The sequence below is a fragment of the Pseudophryne corroboree genome, chromosome 4 (genome assembly GCF_028390025.1).
Source record: "Pseudophryne corroboree isolate aPseCor3 chromosome 4, aPseCor3.hap2, whole genome shotgun sequence".
NCBI lineage: Eukaryota > Metazoa > Chordata > Amphibia > Anura > Myobatrachidae > Pseudophryne > Pseudophryne corroboree.
In genome coordinates this window covers 771178932-771197663 of record NC_086447.1, presented here as the reverse complement: position 1 = coordinate 771197663, position 18732 = coordinate 771178932, and the positions used below count along the sequence as shown (strand labels likewise).

The following is an 18732-nucleotide window of genomic DNA, read 5'->3' as shown; positions in this document are numbered from 1 at the left end:
TATGCGAAACAAAGGTTACTATTCAAACCTTTTCGTGGTACTGAAACCAGATGGTTCGGTCAGGCCCATTCTGAACTTAAAATCACTAAACCGCTTTCTGAGGGAGTTCATGTTCAAAATGGAGTCTCTATGGGCAGTGATATCAGGTCTGGAGGAGAGGGAATTCCCAGTATTCCTGGATATCAAGGATGCATACCTCCACATTCCGATTTAGCTGCCGCATCAAGCTTATCTTCGATTCGCATTGTTGAACTGTCACTTTCAGTTCCAGGCCATCCCATTTGGGCTCGCCACAGCACCGAGGGTATTCACCAAGGTGATGGCTGAAATGATGATTCTCCTCCGCAGACAGGGCGTGAACATAATTCCGTATCTGGACAATCTGCTGATGAAGGCATCGTCCAAGGAGAAGCTGTTACGGTCCATAACACTCACGACCCAGCTTCTCAGGGAACATGGTTGGATCCTGAATCTTCCAAAATCACAATTGGAACCACTCAGGAGGTTGTCCTTTCTGGGAATGATCCTCGACTCGGAGGTGCAGAGGGTGTTTCTCCCAGAGGAAAAAGCGTTGGTGATTCAAACGATGATCCGGGATGTCCTGAAGCCAGCCCAGGTGTCAGTTCATCAGTGCATTCGCCTTCTGGGGAAGATGGTGGCCTCTTACGAGGCTCTGCAGTATGGGAGGTTTCACGCTCGGTCCTTCCAACTGGATCTCCTGGACAAGTGGTCGGGATCCCATCTACACATGCACCAGAGAATACATCTGTCGCCAAAGGCCACGATTTCACTCCTCTGGTTGCGGCAATTACCTCACCTTCTGGAGGGCCGCAGGTTCGGGATTCAGGACTGGATCCTTCTAACCACGGATGCAAGTCTCCGGGGCTGGGGCGCAGTCACTCAAGGGGAAACCTTCCAAGGAAGGGGGTCAAGTCTGGAAGCCGGCCTGCCGATAAACATTCTGGAACGAAGATCCGTCTACAACGGTCTTCTCCAAGCGGCCCATCTTCTGACAATGTGACAACGGTGGCTTACATAAACCGACAGGGCGGAACGAAGAGCAGAGCTGCAATGGCAGAGGTAACGAGAATCATCCTCTGGGCAGAAAAGCACGTGTTGGCGCTGTCGGCAATCTTCATTCTGGGAGTAGACAGCTGGGAAGCGGACTTCCTTAGCAGACACGATCTCCATCCAGGGGAGTGGGGCCTCCATCCGGAGGAGTTCAAGGAAGTAACCGATCTTTGGGGCGTACCCCAGATCGACATGATGGCCTCTCGTCTCAACAAGAAGCTTCAGCGGTATTGTTCCAGGTCGAGGGACCCGCAAGCAGTGGCGGTGGACACCCTAGTGACTCTGTGGGTGTTCCAGTCGGTGTACGTGTTTCCTCCGCTTTCACTCATCCCAAGAGTTCTAAAGCTCATAAGGAGAACAAGGCTTCAAGCGATCCTCATTGCTCCAGACTGGCCAAGAAGGGCTTGGTACGCAGATCTTCTGGATCTACTGCAAGAAGAGCCGAGGCCTCTTACTCTTCGGGAGGACCTGCTGCAGCAGGGGCCGTTCGCCTGTCAAGTCTTACCGCGGCTACGTTTGACGGCATGGAGGTTGAACGCCTGATACTAGCTCGGAAGAGCATTCCGAACAAGGTTATTCCTACCCTGATACAGGCTAGGAGAGGAGTAACCAATCCAACCTCCCTTTGTACCGCCTACGGCGCCTTGATACCTTAACGTGGTGTTGCAGTTCCTCTAATCGGACTGGTTCGAGCCTCTACAGGAGGTTGAGTTCAGATTTCTTACGTGGAAGGCTGTCACGTTGTTGGCTTTAGCTTCTGCTAGACGTGTGTCAGAGTTGGGGGCTTTGTCCTGTAAAAGCCCATACTTGATCTTCCACAAAGATAGAGTTGAGCTCCGGACACGTCAGCAGTTTCTTCGACGGTTGTGTCGGCATTTCATATCAACCAACCTATTGTGGTTCCAGTGGCTACGGACTCCTCAATTTCATCAAAGTCCTTGGATGTTGTAAGGGCTCTGAAAATCTATATGAAGAGGACTACTCGTCGCATGAAATCGGACTCTCTGTTAGTCCTGTATGATCCCAAGAAAATTGGGTGTCCTGCTTCTAAGCAGACGATCTCTCGCTGGATCAGGTTCATTATCCAGCGTGCGTATTCTATGGCAGGCTTGCCGTGTCCTACGTCTGTCAATGCCCACTCTACTCGTAAGGTGGGGTCTTCCTGGGCGGCTGCCCATGGTGTCTCGGTGTTAAAACTTTGCCGAGCTGCAACTTGGTCTGGGTCGAACACGTTTGCAAAGTTCTACAAGTTCGATACTTTGGCCTCTGATGATCTGAAGTTCAGTCAATCAGTTCTGCAGCAGCCTCCGTGCTCTCCCTCCTGTTCTGGGAGCGTTGGTACATCCCCATGGTACTTAATGTGGACCCCAGCACATGTGGTTGTGGATCCCTCTAGGACAGAGCTGGCCAAACCAGTCCTCGAGATCTACCAACAGTTCACATTTTCCAGACCTCCTAGCTGGTGCACAGGTGTAGTAATTACTGATTAAGATGTGCTGCATTCATTCCTAACCGACAATTCTACAGATATCCAGGAGGCCTGGAAAACATGAACTGTTGGTAGATCTCGAGGACCGGTTTGGCCAGCCCTGCTCTAGGACATAAGAGAAAAGAGGATTTTGGTTACCTACCGGTAAATCCTTTTCTCGTAGTGCGTAGAGGATGCTGGGCGCCCGCCTAGCGCTTCGTTTTCATGCATTTGTTATCTGGTTCAGTACAACTTTGTTTTTAGTTAAGTACTGCATTGTTACTTGGTAAGTAATGTTTCAGCGGTTGCTGAGTTTACAAGCTAAGTTAGCTTGATGTGCCTTGTATGTGTGAGCTGGTATGAATCTCGACACTATCTGTGTTAAATCCTTCTCTCGAAGATGTCCGTCTCCTCGGGCACAGTTTCTAGACTGAGTCTGGTAGGAGGGGCATAGAGGGTGGAGCCAGCCCACACTCTCAAACTCTTAAAGTGCCAATGGCTCTTGGTGGACCCGTCTATACCCTATGGTACTAATGTGGACCCCAGCATCCTCTACGGGCTACGAGAAAAGGATTTACTGGTAGGTAACCAAAATCCTATTTTTACAAACCTGTAATTGTTTAACAGTTCTTGGTAGCTCAGATAGGTAATCTACTCCTCTGTTTATTGATCAGTTTAAATCCAGTGATCATCTATTATGTGAGGTACAGTTGTTGCAAAACATTCAACCCTGAACTGTAACTGTAAAGGGTAATGTCGCACAAGCACTTTGCCTCACAAATTTTAAATGTTGCACTCAATCCATCCATTATAACTAGAGAGTACTTAATACATTTGCATATTTCTTGTCACTTTAGCCAATCGTACGCTCTGTAAACACTGTACACATACCTATTGGGAGCAGATGGGCCAGGTTTGAAATAAGATAGCGTAAAAGCGCCACTCTGATTTTTCACTTAACCCTAACCCACCCCTCCCGCAGCCTTTCCCTAGTGCCTAACCGTAGCCACAGTGCTTAACGTCGGGATCGTGACTGTCGAGATTTTAACTACGTTCCAATATGAGTGATTCCCTGAGTTTTAATGCAGATAACTTATATGAATTGATAAAGTATACAACTTCAGATGATTAAAGATGTTTCTTCTTTCCAGACGATGAAGGTGCTACTCCGGTGAAACGGAGGCGAGTTAGCAGTGATGAGGAACACTTGGTTGACAACTGTATCAGTGACCTGAAGAATGAGCGTGAAGCATCCACCCCAACAAGCACATCTGACAATGAGACTAGAGACTCTTCAATCATTGATCCAGGGACTGAACAAGACCCACCGTCTCCCTCTCCCCTCTCTGCTAAAGAATTTAGAATAGAAGTCTCATCTTCATTTACAGAAGATATACTGCTGCCCGCAAGGCCACAGGCTGTAGAGGAGCAGCCTGGCAGCAACATTAAATATGAAGACAGTAAAGAAATGAAAGAACTCCCGAGTCCTAAGGAGACAAATGTTATGGAGGATGATGGCGAGCTACCTTCCACGTCCATATCGGCAGTGTTGGCTGACTTGGCAGACTTGCGGGGATGTGACGGCCAGCCATCGCCCACACAGGACAGTCAGGAGTTCGGTGTCTCATTAAATTGCGAGCATTCCAGGGGACTTTTTAGTCATATACAGCAGAATGACATTTTAGACACCCTGTGCAGAACCATCGAGTCCACGATTCTCGTGGTCTCCAGGATATCAGGAAAAGAAAACAAAGCTGCTTCTTGACATTAGTTGTAGCATGTGTGCTTTTAAGTCTTTATTTTTTTTTTTTAAGCTGTTTGTATACAAGTTTTGCAGGGTTTTTTGTTTTGTTTTTATTTTTCAGTTTTTCTTTCTTTCGTGCTTCAGTTTGTGCTTTCTGCTTGGATGGCAAGATAGATTTATATGCTTAATTCTCTTGGTCAGGCAGAAGTCAAGAAACAAATTGCATCTGCAGTACACTTTGTAAAGGCCAATCATAATGGTTATGTTTTATGTAATTCAGGTTCGCTGTAGTGGCTTTCATTTAAATGGCCGCTTGGAATAATGGGGAAGGGGATACCCCTTACCCAATATAATGTAATTTAAACTTGTCATTTTTACCGTGTATAATATGGTGTCCTCTGTGCCAGTTTTGTACCTTATAATAGAGGCAGTTGCCTCAAATTGCTGTGGTTCTTATTATCAAAATTAAGTTTACTTGTACTAAACCACAAGAAATTTGATTCTGTTAAGAATCCTATCTAGCTGTGGCCTGGCAGTATATATGGTGCTTTATTTAACAGAATACCTGTGGAGGAAATAAAGCACACTTGATGTAAAGAAACAGAAAAAAACAAAAATAATTGTTTTATTTTATTGACATGATTGATCGCTATTCTGTGCACTTCATTAAACTAATTGTGACAACTTTTCATTTTTGTGTATGTTGGTTTCCTTTGAGAACCCAGTTGTATACAAATGCTCCACGTTATACTGACCTGATTCTACAAAACTGTTAAGGTTGTATTGCGCATGTCTGTGTTTCACAAAATGTTTATTGGCTGGAGAGACAGCAGAAACAGACCCACAAGAGTTACACACCCAATGGATTCCAGATGAACAGTTAAGGGTCAGCGAAGGGAAAAGATACTACACTTTGTTTTAAAACATAGTTTGTTTAAAAGAAATTTGAAAACTTTAGTGAACGATGTTTCAGACTACCTATTTTATCACTGTTCTACCATGGTTCATCCTGGAGAATATAACTATAATAAAACAAAAACTTCTTTCAGTGACTCTGTCATAAGTATACATTTGTGGTCATGCTTCACAGTGTGTTTACCATGAAGTTTTTTCTATGTGTTGGATACCCCATTAAGGTTTTCTAAGGAATTTGTGTTGGGTATTATATTACTATAATATTGCTATACTACTGTATAAGGCTGCACACTTAGCGGTAAATTCAATTAACCATGGGAGGGGAGAAGTGCCATTTGCAACAGCGTGGTTGCGTCAGCAGTAGCACCTTAACTCGCCACCATCTCACCACGGACTTGCCAATTTATGTAAGCAGTCCTATGGGGCTTTGAGAAAATCAGTGAATCTGGGACTACAGTATAATCTCAGTATCTGGTCACACTCACTCCACAAGTTTCCCCCTATTAAGTAGTGCTGAGTACTGTACAGAAAATGAAAGCGGTGTCTGGATAGATGCAAGTATCGCCTTCTGACAAATTTGCAGAAACCAAATTAAATTATCACCCCATGCCAAAACGCAGCTATCCATTCAACCCGAGACACCAGACCTATCCCATTGGGGAAAATGCTTCTATATTATATTTTTAATTACATACCAAAACGGATATGGAAATTATGTCAAATGTGCAAAGCATGGGCTTCACAAGTACAGACTTTAAAGTGTGATACCAACAAAATAATATATTTAATAGAGTACCCATGTAAATGACAATACATGCAGAGGACAGTTAGACCACTGAAGATCAGGATTATTTAATTTCTTCGTATCATCTGAAACACCAACACCTCTCAAATCACCTTGGTACTACCTACAAGTACAGTATGATCATAATTGCCTTAAGTTCATAGCCATACTGAAAGTTAAAAGGAGTTGGAGAGAGAGTCCCCTCAACTAAAAAAAAAACACCTTAAGATTATCTTTCCAACCATCCAACTAGTTGAAACTAAATTTTGTCAATGTATGGAAGCAAATGAATATTGGCTCACAAAAGCGGTCCGAATTCCCAGTGTTTAGGAGAAAATGGTCAATTATCCATCCATTATCAGATTTTCATTCCAACCAGACAACTAGTTGGATGGTTGGACAGATCATCTTAAAGTGTGTGGCCAGCTTGAAGACTTGATGTAATCAATGCATGAATACTTCTAGACCAGTGTTTTCGGAACCTTGGTCCTTAAGGCATACTAACAGTCCAGGTTTGAGTTATAGCCATGCTTGTGCACACATGGTTAAATCATTAAGTCACCTGTGCTCAAGTATAGCTATCCTTAAAACCTGGACTGTTGGTGTGCCTCGAGGATAGTGGTTGGGAACCCCTGTTTTATACAGATCACTGGTGACTTACGCATGTCATTTAAATTATATACCAGTGGTTACCAAACTATCGTCAAGGCGCCCTAAAAGTCCATGTTTTCAGGATATCCATGCTCACAATGCCAACAGATGCCCAAGGAGAGTATTAGGGGTAGTTTTAGGGGGAGGCATTTGATTTGCCGCTCACCATACCGACGCCGGAATCCCGACAGCTGGCATACCGACATCTATTCTACCTCTTGGGGTGTCCATCCCTGGAGGGAGAATAAATAGCGTGGTGCGCCGCCATGCCCACTGCGAGCCTGCAAGGGGTTCTTTAGCCCTCACCTCGCTGCCTGCATGCCGGCGGTCGTCATCCTGGCGCCGGGATCCCAAGCACCGGCATAACATACTACACATGTTTTAGGATATCATTCAAACCTGTACTGTTACGGTGCCTTGAGGACTGGCAACCACTGTTGTATTCTATTTGTATTCCAATACACATTTCAAATTGGCCAAATAATATTTTGCCTGATTATTAGTATCCTTGCTGTCGAGACCATACATTTAGGGAGAACCTTTGTAAATGTAAAAATACTTTTTAAGATTTTACATAAAATAAAAAAACAAGAGGCATATTCTGCAAACGTGTCATCTTAAATATTATGCATGCCTGATAGGTTAATATGAATTACATTTATCCAGGTTAAGACATTAATGAGATGCCTTGAATGTATACTTTCTCCAGTTTTGCTTAACTAGATTTTAGATGTTTTCTAGGAAAAGTATGATGTAGAGCAGGGGTGGGGAATCTTTGTCCCTCCAGCTGTTGTTGAACTACACATACCAGCATGCCTTGCTACAGTTTTGCTATTTAGCCATGCTAAAACTGTTGAAGGACTCAACTCCAGTCCTCAGGTACCGCCAACAGGCCATGTTTTGTGGATTTCTGTAATCATGCACAGCTGAGTTAATGTATTTTGCTGGATCAGTGATTATCCCACCTATAGTACTAACAAAGATAGCAACCCACAAAACATGACCTGTTGGGAAAACTGGAGGTTTGAGGACCACCCATGTAGTGTGTGTATGTACATGTTCACTCCTCTGGTTTATGAGTAAGGCTTCAATAACTGCCATCAGTGTCCCTCCCCAAGAGAACATGCAGGTAAGCATCTTTGATATCCATGGACAGTTTGAACTCCATCTTCTCCATGCTGTTGATTAAAGACCTTGTCCAATCACAGGTGAACATTCAGGGACTTCGGATCAAAAGGAGTTTGGAATATAAGCTCAAAACCGTTCTGGTCGTCTGTCACAGGCACCATGGCCCGCAAGGGGAGAGTGGTCTGCATATATGCCTGTAGAGGAAAATACTTTATATGATTTGCTAGTATTGTAGTGAAGAACTATTCTGGGGAAACCTTAAAATGTCTGTGACAATCCATTGATAATTGCCTTCACACAAGCTTCTGAAGTGGAATAAAACCATCTGCCTTTGAAGCAAAGCAGACAGGCTTCCAGTTTGGGAATCCCTAAGTGTGAGACTAGGACTGCCAGCTAAGAACTCAGCCAGAGTGCATGGCCTTGGTCTACCTGGGGAAAGCTGCCACTGAAACAGCGTGTGATTGCTCATCCATGTGCCAACTAGACGCCAGTGGAAGCTTCCTCCAGGTAGACACTGGCATTCCAGATATGATCAACCAAAGGGAGCAATCCCAATCTCGAATTGACAGAATTGATTCCCCCTGCAGGTGAACTGACCACCTTTCTACCACTTTATAAACCCAGGCTGAGGGTAGCATGGGCATGAGCGAGGCTCATGGCACTCTGAAAATATATTTCAGGCAGACCTCCATCTTATTAGTTCTTTCCTTAATTGCAGTGTTGAGATATGAATGGTTGTAGTCTAGGATGGGTGTGGTATGTAAGGTCGACAGTAAGTATGCCGACAATGGGTCGACCACTGTTGGTCGACAGGGGTGGTAGGTCAAAAGGTCGACATGAGTTTTTGATTATTATTTTCTCTAACGTCCTAGTGGATGCTGGGGACTCCGTAAGGACCATGGGGAATAGACGGCCTCCGCAGGAGACATGGGCACTTAAAGAATTTAGATTCTGGTGTGCTCTGTGTCCTCCCTCTATGTCCCTCCTCCAGACCTCAGTTTGAATCTGTGCCCGGACGAGCTGGGTGCTGTTCAGTGAGCTCTCCTGAGCTTGCTGTAAAAGTATTTTGTTAGGCTTTTTATTTTCAGGGAGCTCTGCTGGCCACAGACTCCCTGCATCGTGGGACTGAGGGGAGAGAAGCAGCCCTACTCTCTGAAGCTAGGTCCTGCTTCTTAGGCTACTGGACACCATTAGCTCCAGAGGGATCGTACACAGGATCTCACCCTCGTCGTCCGATCCCAGAGCCGCGCTGCCGTCCCCCTCGCAGAGCCGGAAGACAGAAGCCGGGTGAGTATGAGAAGCAAGAAGACTTTGAAATCGGTGGCAGAAGACTCCGTTCTTCACATGAGGTAACGCACAGCACTGCAGCTGTGCTCCATTGCTCCAAACACACCTCACATACTCCGGTCACTGTAAGGGTGCAGGCGGGGGGGGGGGGGGGCGGCGCCCTGGGCAGCATATGGACCTCTGTTGGCAAAAGTACTCATATGTACAGTTGGGCACGTCGAGGGGCGGGGCTTCTCCCTCAGCACTCACCGGCGCCATTTTTTCTCCATAGCTCCGCTGAGAAGAAGCTCCCCAGGCTCTCCCCTGCAGATCACGGTAGAAAAGGGTAAAAGGAGAGGGGGGGTACATAATTAGGTGCAAAAAACAATATACAGCAGCTACTGGGTTAACATTAAATTACTGTGTTATTCCTGGGTTATATAGCGCTGGGGTGTGTGCTGGCATACTCTCTGTCTCACCAAAGGGCCTTGTGGGGGAACTGTCTTCAAAAAGGGCATTCCCTGTGTGTGTGTGGTGTCGGTACGCTTGTGTCGACATGTCTGATGAGGAAGGCTATGTGGAAGCAGAGCGGGAGCAATGAATGTGGTGTCTCTGCCGACGGCACCGACACCTGATTGGATGGATATGTGGAAGGTTTTAAATGATAATGTTAATTCCTTGCATAAAAGGTTAGACAAAGCTGAAACCTCAGGACAGTCAGGGTCCCAACCCATGCCTGATCCTATGTCGCAGAGGCCGACAGGGTCTCAGAAGCGCCCACTATCCCAAATTATTGACACGGATACCGACATGGATTCTGAGTCCAGTGTCGATTACGATGATGCAAAGTTACAGCCAAAATTGGCTGAATCCATCCGTTATAAGATTATAGCTATTAAGGATGTGTTGCACATCACAGAGGAAACCCCAGTCCCTGACAGGAGGGTTCATATGTATGGGGAAAAGAAGCCGCAGGTAACTTTTCCCCCCTCACACAAGCTCAATGAGTTATGTGAAAAGGCTTGGGAATCTCCAGATAAACTGCAGATTTCCAAAGAGATTCCTATGGCGTATCCTTTCCCGCCAACGGACAGGTTACGCTGGGAATCCTCCCCTAGGGTGGACAAAGCTTTGACACGTTTGTCCAAGAAGGTAGCCCTGCCGTCACAGGATACGGCTACCCTCAAAGATGCTGCGGATCGCAAACAGGAGGTTACCCTGAAGTCCATTTATACACATTCAGGTACCTTACTGAGGCTGGCAATCGCGTCGGCTTGGGTGTGTAGTGCTGTAGCAGCATGGACGGATACCTTATCTGAGGAACTTGATACCTTAGACAAGGATACTATATTAATGACCCTGGGGCATATTAAAGACGCTGTCCTTTATATGAGAGATGCTCAGAGAGACATTAACCTACTAGGTTCTAGAATAAATGCTATGTCGATTTCTGCCAGAAGGGTCCTGTGGACTCGGCAATGGACAGGTGATGCCGACTCAAAAAGGCACATGGAGGTTTTACCTTACAAGGGTGAGGAATTGTTTGGGGAGGGTCTCTCGGACCTGGTCTCCACAGCTACGGCTGGGAAGTCAAATGTTTCCTCACAACCTAAGAAAGCACCGTATTACCAAATGCAGTCCTTTCGATCACAGAAAAACAAGAAATTCCGAGGTGCGTCCTTTCTTGCCAGAGGCAGGGGCAGAGGAAAGAAACTGCACAACACAGCTAGTTCCCAGGAACAGAAGTCCTCCCCGGCTTCCACTAAATCCACAGCATGACGCTGGGGCTCCACAGGCGGGGCTAGGCCCGGCGGGGGCGCGTCTCCGAAATTTCAGCCACAAGTGGGTTCACTCACAGTTGGATCCCTGGGCAATAGATATTGTGTCTCAGGGATACAAGCTGGAATTCGAAGAGATGCCCCCTCACCGATACCTCAAGTCGGCCCTGCCAGCTTCCCCCTTAGAGAGGGAAATAGTGTTAACTGCAATTCACAAATTGTATCTTCAACAGGTGGTGGTCAAGGTTCCCCTCCTTCAACAAGGAAAGGGTTATTATTCGACCATGTTTGTGGTACCGAAACCGGACGGTTTGGTCAGACCCATATTGAATTTAAAATCCCTGAACATGTACCTAAAAAGGTTCCGGTTCAAGATGGAATCGCTGAGAGCGGTCAGTGCAAGCCTGGAAGGGGGGGGTTTTATGGTGTCTCTGGACATAAAGGATGCATACCTTCATGTCCCCATTTATCCACCTCATCAGGCGTACCTCAGATTTGTGGTACAGGATTGTCATTACCAATTTCAGACGTTGCCGTTTGGTCTCTCCACGGCTCCGAGAATATTTACCAAGGTAATGGCGGAAATGATGGTACTCCTGCGGAAGCAAGGGGTCGCAATTATCCCATACTTGGACGATCTCCTCATAAAAGCGAGGTCAAGAGAGCAGTTGCTGATCAGCGTAGCACGTTCTCTGGAAGTGTTAAGGCAACACGGCTGGATTCTGAATATTCCAAAGTCGCAGTTGGTTCCTACGACTCGTCTGCCTTTCCTGGGCATGATTCTGGACACAGGCCAGAAAAGGGTTTATCTCCCGATAGAGAAGGTTCAGGAACTCATGACACTGGTCAGGGACCTATTAAAACCAAAACAGGTGTTAGTGCATCACTGCACTCAAGTCCTGGGAAAGATGGTGGCATCATACGAGGCCATTCCCTTCGGCAGGTTCCATGCGAGGACCTTTCAATGGGACTTACTGGACAAATGGTCCTGATCACATCTTCAGATGCATCGGTTAATCAACCTATCCCCCAGGGCCAGGGTGTCTCTCCTGTGGTGGCTGCAGAGTGCTCACCTTCTCGAGGGCCGCAGATTCGGCATTCAGGACTGGGTCCTGGTGACCACAGATGCAAGCCTCCGAGGGTGGGGGGAGCAGTCACACAGGGAAGAAATTTCCAAGGTCTGTGGTCAAGTCTGGAGACTTGCCTTCACATCAACATCCTGGAACTAAGGGCCGTTTACAACGCCCTACGTCAAGCAGAGTCCCTGCTTTGCGGTCAACCAGTTCTGATTCAGTCAGACAACATCACCGCTGTGGCTCATGTAAACCGACAAGGCGGCACAAGGAGCAGGGTGGCGATAGCGGAAGCCACCAGAATTCTTCGCTGGGCGGAGAATCATGTAAGCGCACTGTCAGCAGTGTTCATCCCGGGGGTAGACAACTGGGAAGCAGACTTCCTCAGCAGGCACGACCTCCACCCGGGGGAGTGGGGACTTCATCAAGAAGTCTTCGCACAGGTTGCAAGTCGGTGGGAACTGCCACAGGTGGACATGATGGCATCCCGCCTCAACAAGAAACTACAGAGGTATTGCGCCAGGTCAAGAGACCCTCAGGCGATAGCTGTAGACGCCCTGGTGACACCGTGGGTGTTCCAATCGGTCTATGTATTTCCTCCTCTTCCTCTCATACCCAAGGTGTTGAGGATCATAAGAAAAAGAGGAGTGAGAACAATACTCATTGTTCCGGATTGGCCAAGAAGGACTTAGTATCCAGATCTGCAAGAAATGCTCACAGAGGACCCGTGGCCTCTTCCTCTTAGACAGGACTTGTTGCAACAAGGGCCCTGTCTGTTCCAAGACTTACCGCGGCTGCGTTTGATGGCATGGCGGTTGAACGCCGGATCCTAGCGGAAAAAGGCATTCCAGATGAGGTCATTCCTACGCTGATAAAGGCTAGGAAGGACGTGACAGCTCAACATTATCACCGTATATGGCGAAAATATGTTGCTTGGTGTGAGGCCAGGAATGACCCTACGGAGGAATTCCAGCTGGGCCGTTTCCTTCACTTCCTACAGTCAGGAGTGACTTTGGGCCTAAAATTGGGTTCCATTAAGGTCCAGATTTCGGCCCTATCCATTTTTTTGCAAAAAGAGCTGGCTTCTCTACCTGAAGTTCAGACGTTTGTAAAGGAAGTGCTGCGTATTCATCCCCCTTTTGTACCCCCGGTGGCACCTTGGGATCTTAACGTGGTGTTGAGTTTCCTGAAATCCCACTGGTTTGAACCACTCAAAACGGTGGAATTTAAATATCTCACGTGGAAGGTGGTCATGCTACTAGCATTGGCTTTGGCTAGGTGTGTGTCAGAATTAGCGGCTTTGTCACATAAAAGCCCCTATCTGGTTTTCCATGCGGATAGAGCAGAATTGCGGACCCGTCCACAATTTTTGCCAAAAGTTGGTTTCATCCTTTCATATAAACCAACCTATTGTGGTGCCTGTGGCTACTACTGACTTGGAGGATTCAGAGTTACTTGATGTGGTCAGGGCTTTGAAGGTTTATGTAGCCAGAACGGCTAGGGTCAGGAAAACAGAATCTTTGTTTATCCTGTATGCTTCCAACAAGCTTGGTGCTCCTGCTTCAAAGCAAATTATTGCTCGCTGGATCTGTAACACGATTCAGCAGGCTCATTCTGCGGCTGGATTGCCGCTGCCAAAATCAGTTAAGGCCCATTCCACTAGGAAGGTGGGCTCTTCTTGGGCGGCTGCCCGAGGGGTCTCGGCATTACAGCTGTGCCGAGCGGCTACTTTGGTCAGGTTTAAACACTTTTGCAAAGTTATACAAGTTTGATACCCTGGCTGAGGAGGACCTTGTGTTTGCTCATTCGGTGCTGCAGAGTCATCCGCACTCTCCCGCCCGTTTGGGAGCTTTGGTATAATCCCCATGATCCTTATGGAGTCCCCAGCATCCACTAGGACGTTAGAGAAAATAAGATTTTACTTACCGGTAAATCTATTTCTCGTAGTCAGTAGTGGATGCTGGGCGCCCGTCCCAAGTGCGGACGACTTCTGCAATACTTGTATATAGTTATTGCTGCAATAAGGGCTATGTTATTGTTGCATCAGGGTTGAACTGATGCTCTGTTGTTGTTCATACTGTTGACTGGGTAAGTTTATCACGAGTTATATGGTGTGATTGGTGTTGCTGGTATGTATCTTGCCCTGGATTACTAAAATCCTTTCCTTGTACTGTCAGCTCTTCCGGGCACAGTTTCTATAACTGAGTTCTGGAGGAGGGACATAGAGGGAGGAGCCAGAGCACACCAGAATCTAAATTCTTTCTTAAAGTGCCCATGTCTCCTGTGGAACCCGTCTATTCCCCATGGTCCTTACGGAGTCCCCAGCATCCACTACGGACTACGAGAAATAGATTTACTGGTAAGTAAAATCTTATTTTTTTGTTTTATCCGTACAGTGAGTGGGAACCCCAATTAGTGCACCGTGTACCCTTGCTTCACTCGCCATGCTTCAGGCAAGGTGCCTCGCTGTGCTGGGCACAGGTTACTGTTCCCAATCGTAGTCCACGTGGATTGTAAAGTAAGTAAAAGTAAAAAAAAAAAGTGAAAAACTCATGTCGACCCTTTGACCTGTCGACCTAGATCATGATGACCTACTTACTGTCTACCAAAACATTGTCTACCTACTTACTGTCGACCTAAAGACCGGATCCCGTCTAGGACAGGCGCGAAATAGCACTATATTTTAGCATGAGATTTCCTTCTCACTATGGGGTAAATTTACTAAGATGGGAGTTCTATTTAAGATGGGATGTTGCCCATAGCAACCAATAAGCTTCTACTTATTATTTATCTAGCACCATCTAGAAGAAAATACCTGGAATCTGATTGGTTGCTATGGGCAACATCCCATCTTAAATAGAACTCCCATCTTAGTAAATTTACCCCTATGTCTGCACTAGGGAGGAGGTAGAAAGATAGCAACAAGCATGAGATCTGAAATTTGCAGTCAGGTTAAATTCCAACTTTACACCAGAGAGCCTCCATCTGAGCAGAAAGAAAAAGGTGATATGTTTGCAACCTCAAGCTTGTCACTGCCCTGAATTTGCAGAACCCGTTTGACTGCATGCACTAATGCCTCCACTACCTGAGCAATACTGTCGTCTGAGATGTGGGGGTGGAATCCAACATCCAGTCCAGGGCGCAAGAGACCCTCACCAGATCCGCTTCCTTTGGCTTTGGAGAGAGTGGCAGAGCATGGTGTGCCCCTGCTAGAAAGAGTTGCCGTGAGATCTCAGTCTTCACCTGGGTGAAAGTTTTAGCCTAAGCCGGCTCTACCAAGACCCTGGAGGTCATCACAGGTAAGAATGAATGCTCGTCCCCTGTCATGAAAACTGTATCCCTTATATTTCTCTTGCAGCAAGGCTGAGTATCACTGGACCATGGGATTGCAGGTTTGTCACTTAAACTACTGTAGATTTAAATTCTGAGCTCCTCCCCACTGCATCCCCATAAGGCCAGTCTTCAGGTGCCTCACAGCGTAGGGCAGGTTTCTTACTGAAGTTAATGTTTTGAGGGGGTTTTATTTCTAATCAGGTACTGTGCTCCTGGCATGTTGACTCCCCAATTGGTGTCTCATCCACCCAGGTTCCATATTATGGAGCATACTTCATCCACGTTTGAAAATGTTTGTCTTATTTTGAAAGCTTCGAGATTCCTCAGCTACGAGAATCACATAGGCGTCTACTCCTGCCAGAACCCAGAAGTTTCTAATTCAGAGGAAGAATTTTACGGAGACTGACGTCCCAAAAGATGAGAATCTCCAGTCTTTCTCAACTCAGGCTGTGGAAGATCTCATTGCGGCTGTGCACCACTTTATGGTCTGTTTGCATGTGGACTCCAAAGCGGAAGCTGTGGGTCCATTCAAGTGTCAAAAATGTTGTTACTTTCCTGTCTTCTTCAGATCTCTCCAACCTCATGGAACATGCCTGGAAGGCGTATGGCAAGCAGTTCTCTGTTCCTCGCAAATTTGCTTCCCTTTATTCACTTCAAGAGGATCATGTGTCCAAGTGGGCATTACTTCCCAATGTTAACACTGTCGAGTCGTGTTTAATTAAACACACAGCTCTTCTTGTTTAGGGCTCTACGTCCTTTAAGGATCTGTCTGACTAAAAAAATTGGAGGATTGTCTCAAGTTAATTTTCTAAGGCTCCAGGGTTATAATCTGACCTTTAGTAGCCGCAGTATGGGTGGCACAAGCTATGGAGACTTCGGCTTACAATCTTGTCATGGAACTTCACAGTGATTTGTCCACAGAATCTCTACTGGAGTTGACGGAACATATTTGTGGTGCTGCAACGTGTGTGAAGCCATGTAAGACGGTGCTCAGGAGAGTATTGTTCGACTGTGACCTTTTGAGGAGGAAGCTCCGTTCTAAACCACTGTGCTTGAGTGGTTTGCAGAATTTCGGCACATGAGACTGTCCCTGGAAGATGAGCTCTGCGGACTACTTGTGTCTGCCATCACCGAGGACAACGTTGCTGCCATGCAGGCCATAGTTGTTTCGGACGCTAAGGTGACTGTAACCCAGTTAGAGAAGGATATAGGCATCTCATCGGATCAACCTGCTTGATACTCCACGAAAATCTTGGCCTGAGCAAATTTTCTGCATGCTGGGTGCCCCATCAGCTGATTAGAGATGAGGAGGAGGCTTATGTGGCTTGGTGCCGCAACATGCTACCCAGATTTGATGGCAGTCGCTCAAACTCTGGGAGATAATCACTGGCAATGAATCCTGGCTCTACAGCTTTGATCCTGAGACCAGACAACAGTCTGCCCAGTGAATCCCAGCTGGAGGTGCTTCATCACAGAAGTTCCGGCGTGATTGCAGCATGGCCAAGCATATGGTGGCATTTTTGTGACCAAGACTAATCATGTAGCTACCATACTACTCGGCCAACCAATGCCTGCCGAAAGTGCTGGAAGACATTTTCAGGTGTTGTCCAAGAACTCGCGCTCGTGGTGCCCTTCTCCATCACAACAATGCACCTGCCCACAAGTCCAGGAAAGGAGTGGATTTTCTGGCCCATGAATGCATCCAGGAGCTTGGTCATCCATACAGTCCAGACCTGGCCCCCTACAACTTCTTTGTGTTCCTACAAATCAAGCATAAGATGCGTGGGATTTGTTTTGAGTAACTGGAAGCTGTAATGGAAACCTTCATCCATAAATAGGAAAAAAGATTGTTTCTTTGTTGGCTTACTTAGGAGAAAAAGAAAATATAACTTTTATTTAATATCTTTAAAATCGCCTTGATTTGTCAAATATAAAGTAAATAAGAACAAAATTAAATTGGTGATTAAAATTTCATAACTCACTATGTATTGAGTGTTTTAATTTAATCCAATATTATCCATGTGTACACATGTATCTCGAATATAATTGTTATATTATAATATTTAATTATATATGTCCCCTTTCCTATATCACTCTTTCGGAGAAACCTCATTCATCATATAGAAGATATACCAGCTGCGGACTAGTCCAGCTGCTTCACCAAGTGGTTTGCATAGACTCCTCTGGTGAATTCTTTGAATAAATTAAATGTTCACTTTCTTGTGCATTCAAAACATATTGCACACCCCTTGTATGTTGGTATTCTGAAGATGTCCATGCTCCATGTCGACATTTCAACTATGTTGACATAACCCTGTGGGGTGCCTTTGAGCACATTAGCTGACCCCCACACCACAAACCCCTGGAAGATAGATTCCAGGTACCTTTGTCTTGTCTCAGCTGTTCTCTCATCAGAAGCTCCCCCACTAGACTACCCTGCACTGCATTTATAGTCAAGGGGTTTAACAACGGGCTGACAGCAGAAACAGCCCTACCTTACTTCTCTGTGCCACTAGTGGGGACTCTCACCTCCCGCCCTATACTACAGTAATGCTGGGTACACACTGGCAGATATATTGGCCTATCAGTTGGTTGTCCAAAATATTTTTTGCTGATCTGCAGGTGTGTACAAGCAATATGTCTGTGAAAGACGTCTTTCACAGATATATTGCATCTGCTGTGCAACACAGCAGATGACCAATATATCTGCAGATATATTAGTGCATCTTTCAGTGTGTATGAACAATCCCCATCTGCATATATAGCTGCAGATAGATTTAACAGCAGATATATCTTTAAGATATATTGGTGCATCTTTCTGTGTGTATGAACAACCACCATCTGCAGATATAGCTACAGATCGATTGAACTGCAGATATATCTGCCAGTGTGTACCCAGCTTAAGACGGGAGAAAGCAGGGTTTTCTTCTGGATAAGTACACAGGCTTTATTTCTCCCTGTATTATAATCCTATAGGAGTACTAATTTAGAACTCATAACCTCCCTATGCAATTTGATAGCAATTTTGAAGCCTATAACTAGGCTTACCATACTGTAGGGGACATTTACTAAAGCAGTGATAAGAGCGGAGAAGTGAGCCAGTGGAGAAGTTGCCCCATCAACCAATCAGCAGATCTGTATAATTTTATAGTATGCAAATTATAGATGTTACTTCAGTGCTGATTGGTTGCCATAGGCACTTCTCCATTCTTATCACTGCTTAGTAAATGTTCCACTATCCCGTTAAACTGGGACACTTATGAATTGCAAAGGTTCTCTAGCTGATTAAAACCAAGTGAAATGCAGGAGGCTGAAGTTAGCTTCTTATTCACTACTTATTCGAACTCCAGCTTCTTATTCAGATCATTAAGTTTTGCAAGGGTTAATGACTCTTGGGTAACAAATTTGACACCTGAAATCAACACAGGGCGGTCCCTTACATATGACCCACTTGTGTTTTACTTGGCCCAACGCTGGTTTGGGCATGAAATACACTGGCAAAGTGGGCACAAACACCATAT

The 18732-nt window shown here is 45.9% G+C and overlaps 1 protein-coding gene across 6 annotated transcripts in view; it reads left to right on the top strand.

The window, feature by feature from the left end:
* Nucleotides 1-4974, top strand: part of USP34 (ubiquitin specific peptidase 34) — a 438538-nt gene extending 433564 nt beyond the window's left edge. For all 6 annotated transcript variants that reach the window (XM_063918244.1, XM_063918241.1, XM_063918240.1 and 3 more), the window contains one exon: nt 3691-4974. In XM_063918244.1, the coding sequence (XP_063774314.1) occupies nt 3691-4304 (614 nt within the window). In that variant the 3' untranslated portion in view covers nt 4305-4974. The remainder of the gene's footprint in view (nt 1-3690) is intronic.
* Nucleotides 4975-18732: the final 13758 nt, after the last annotated feature.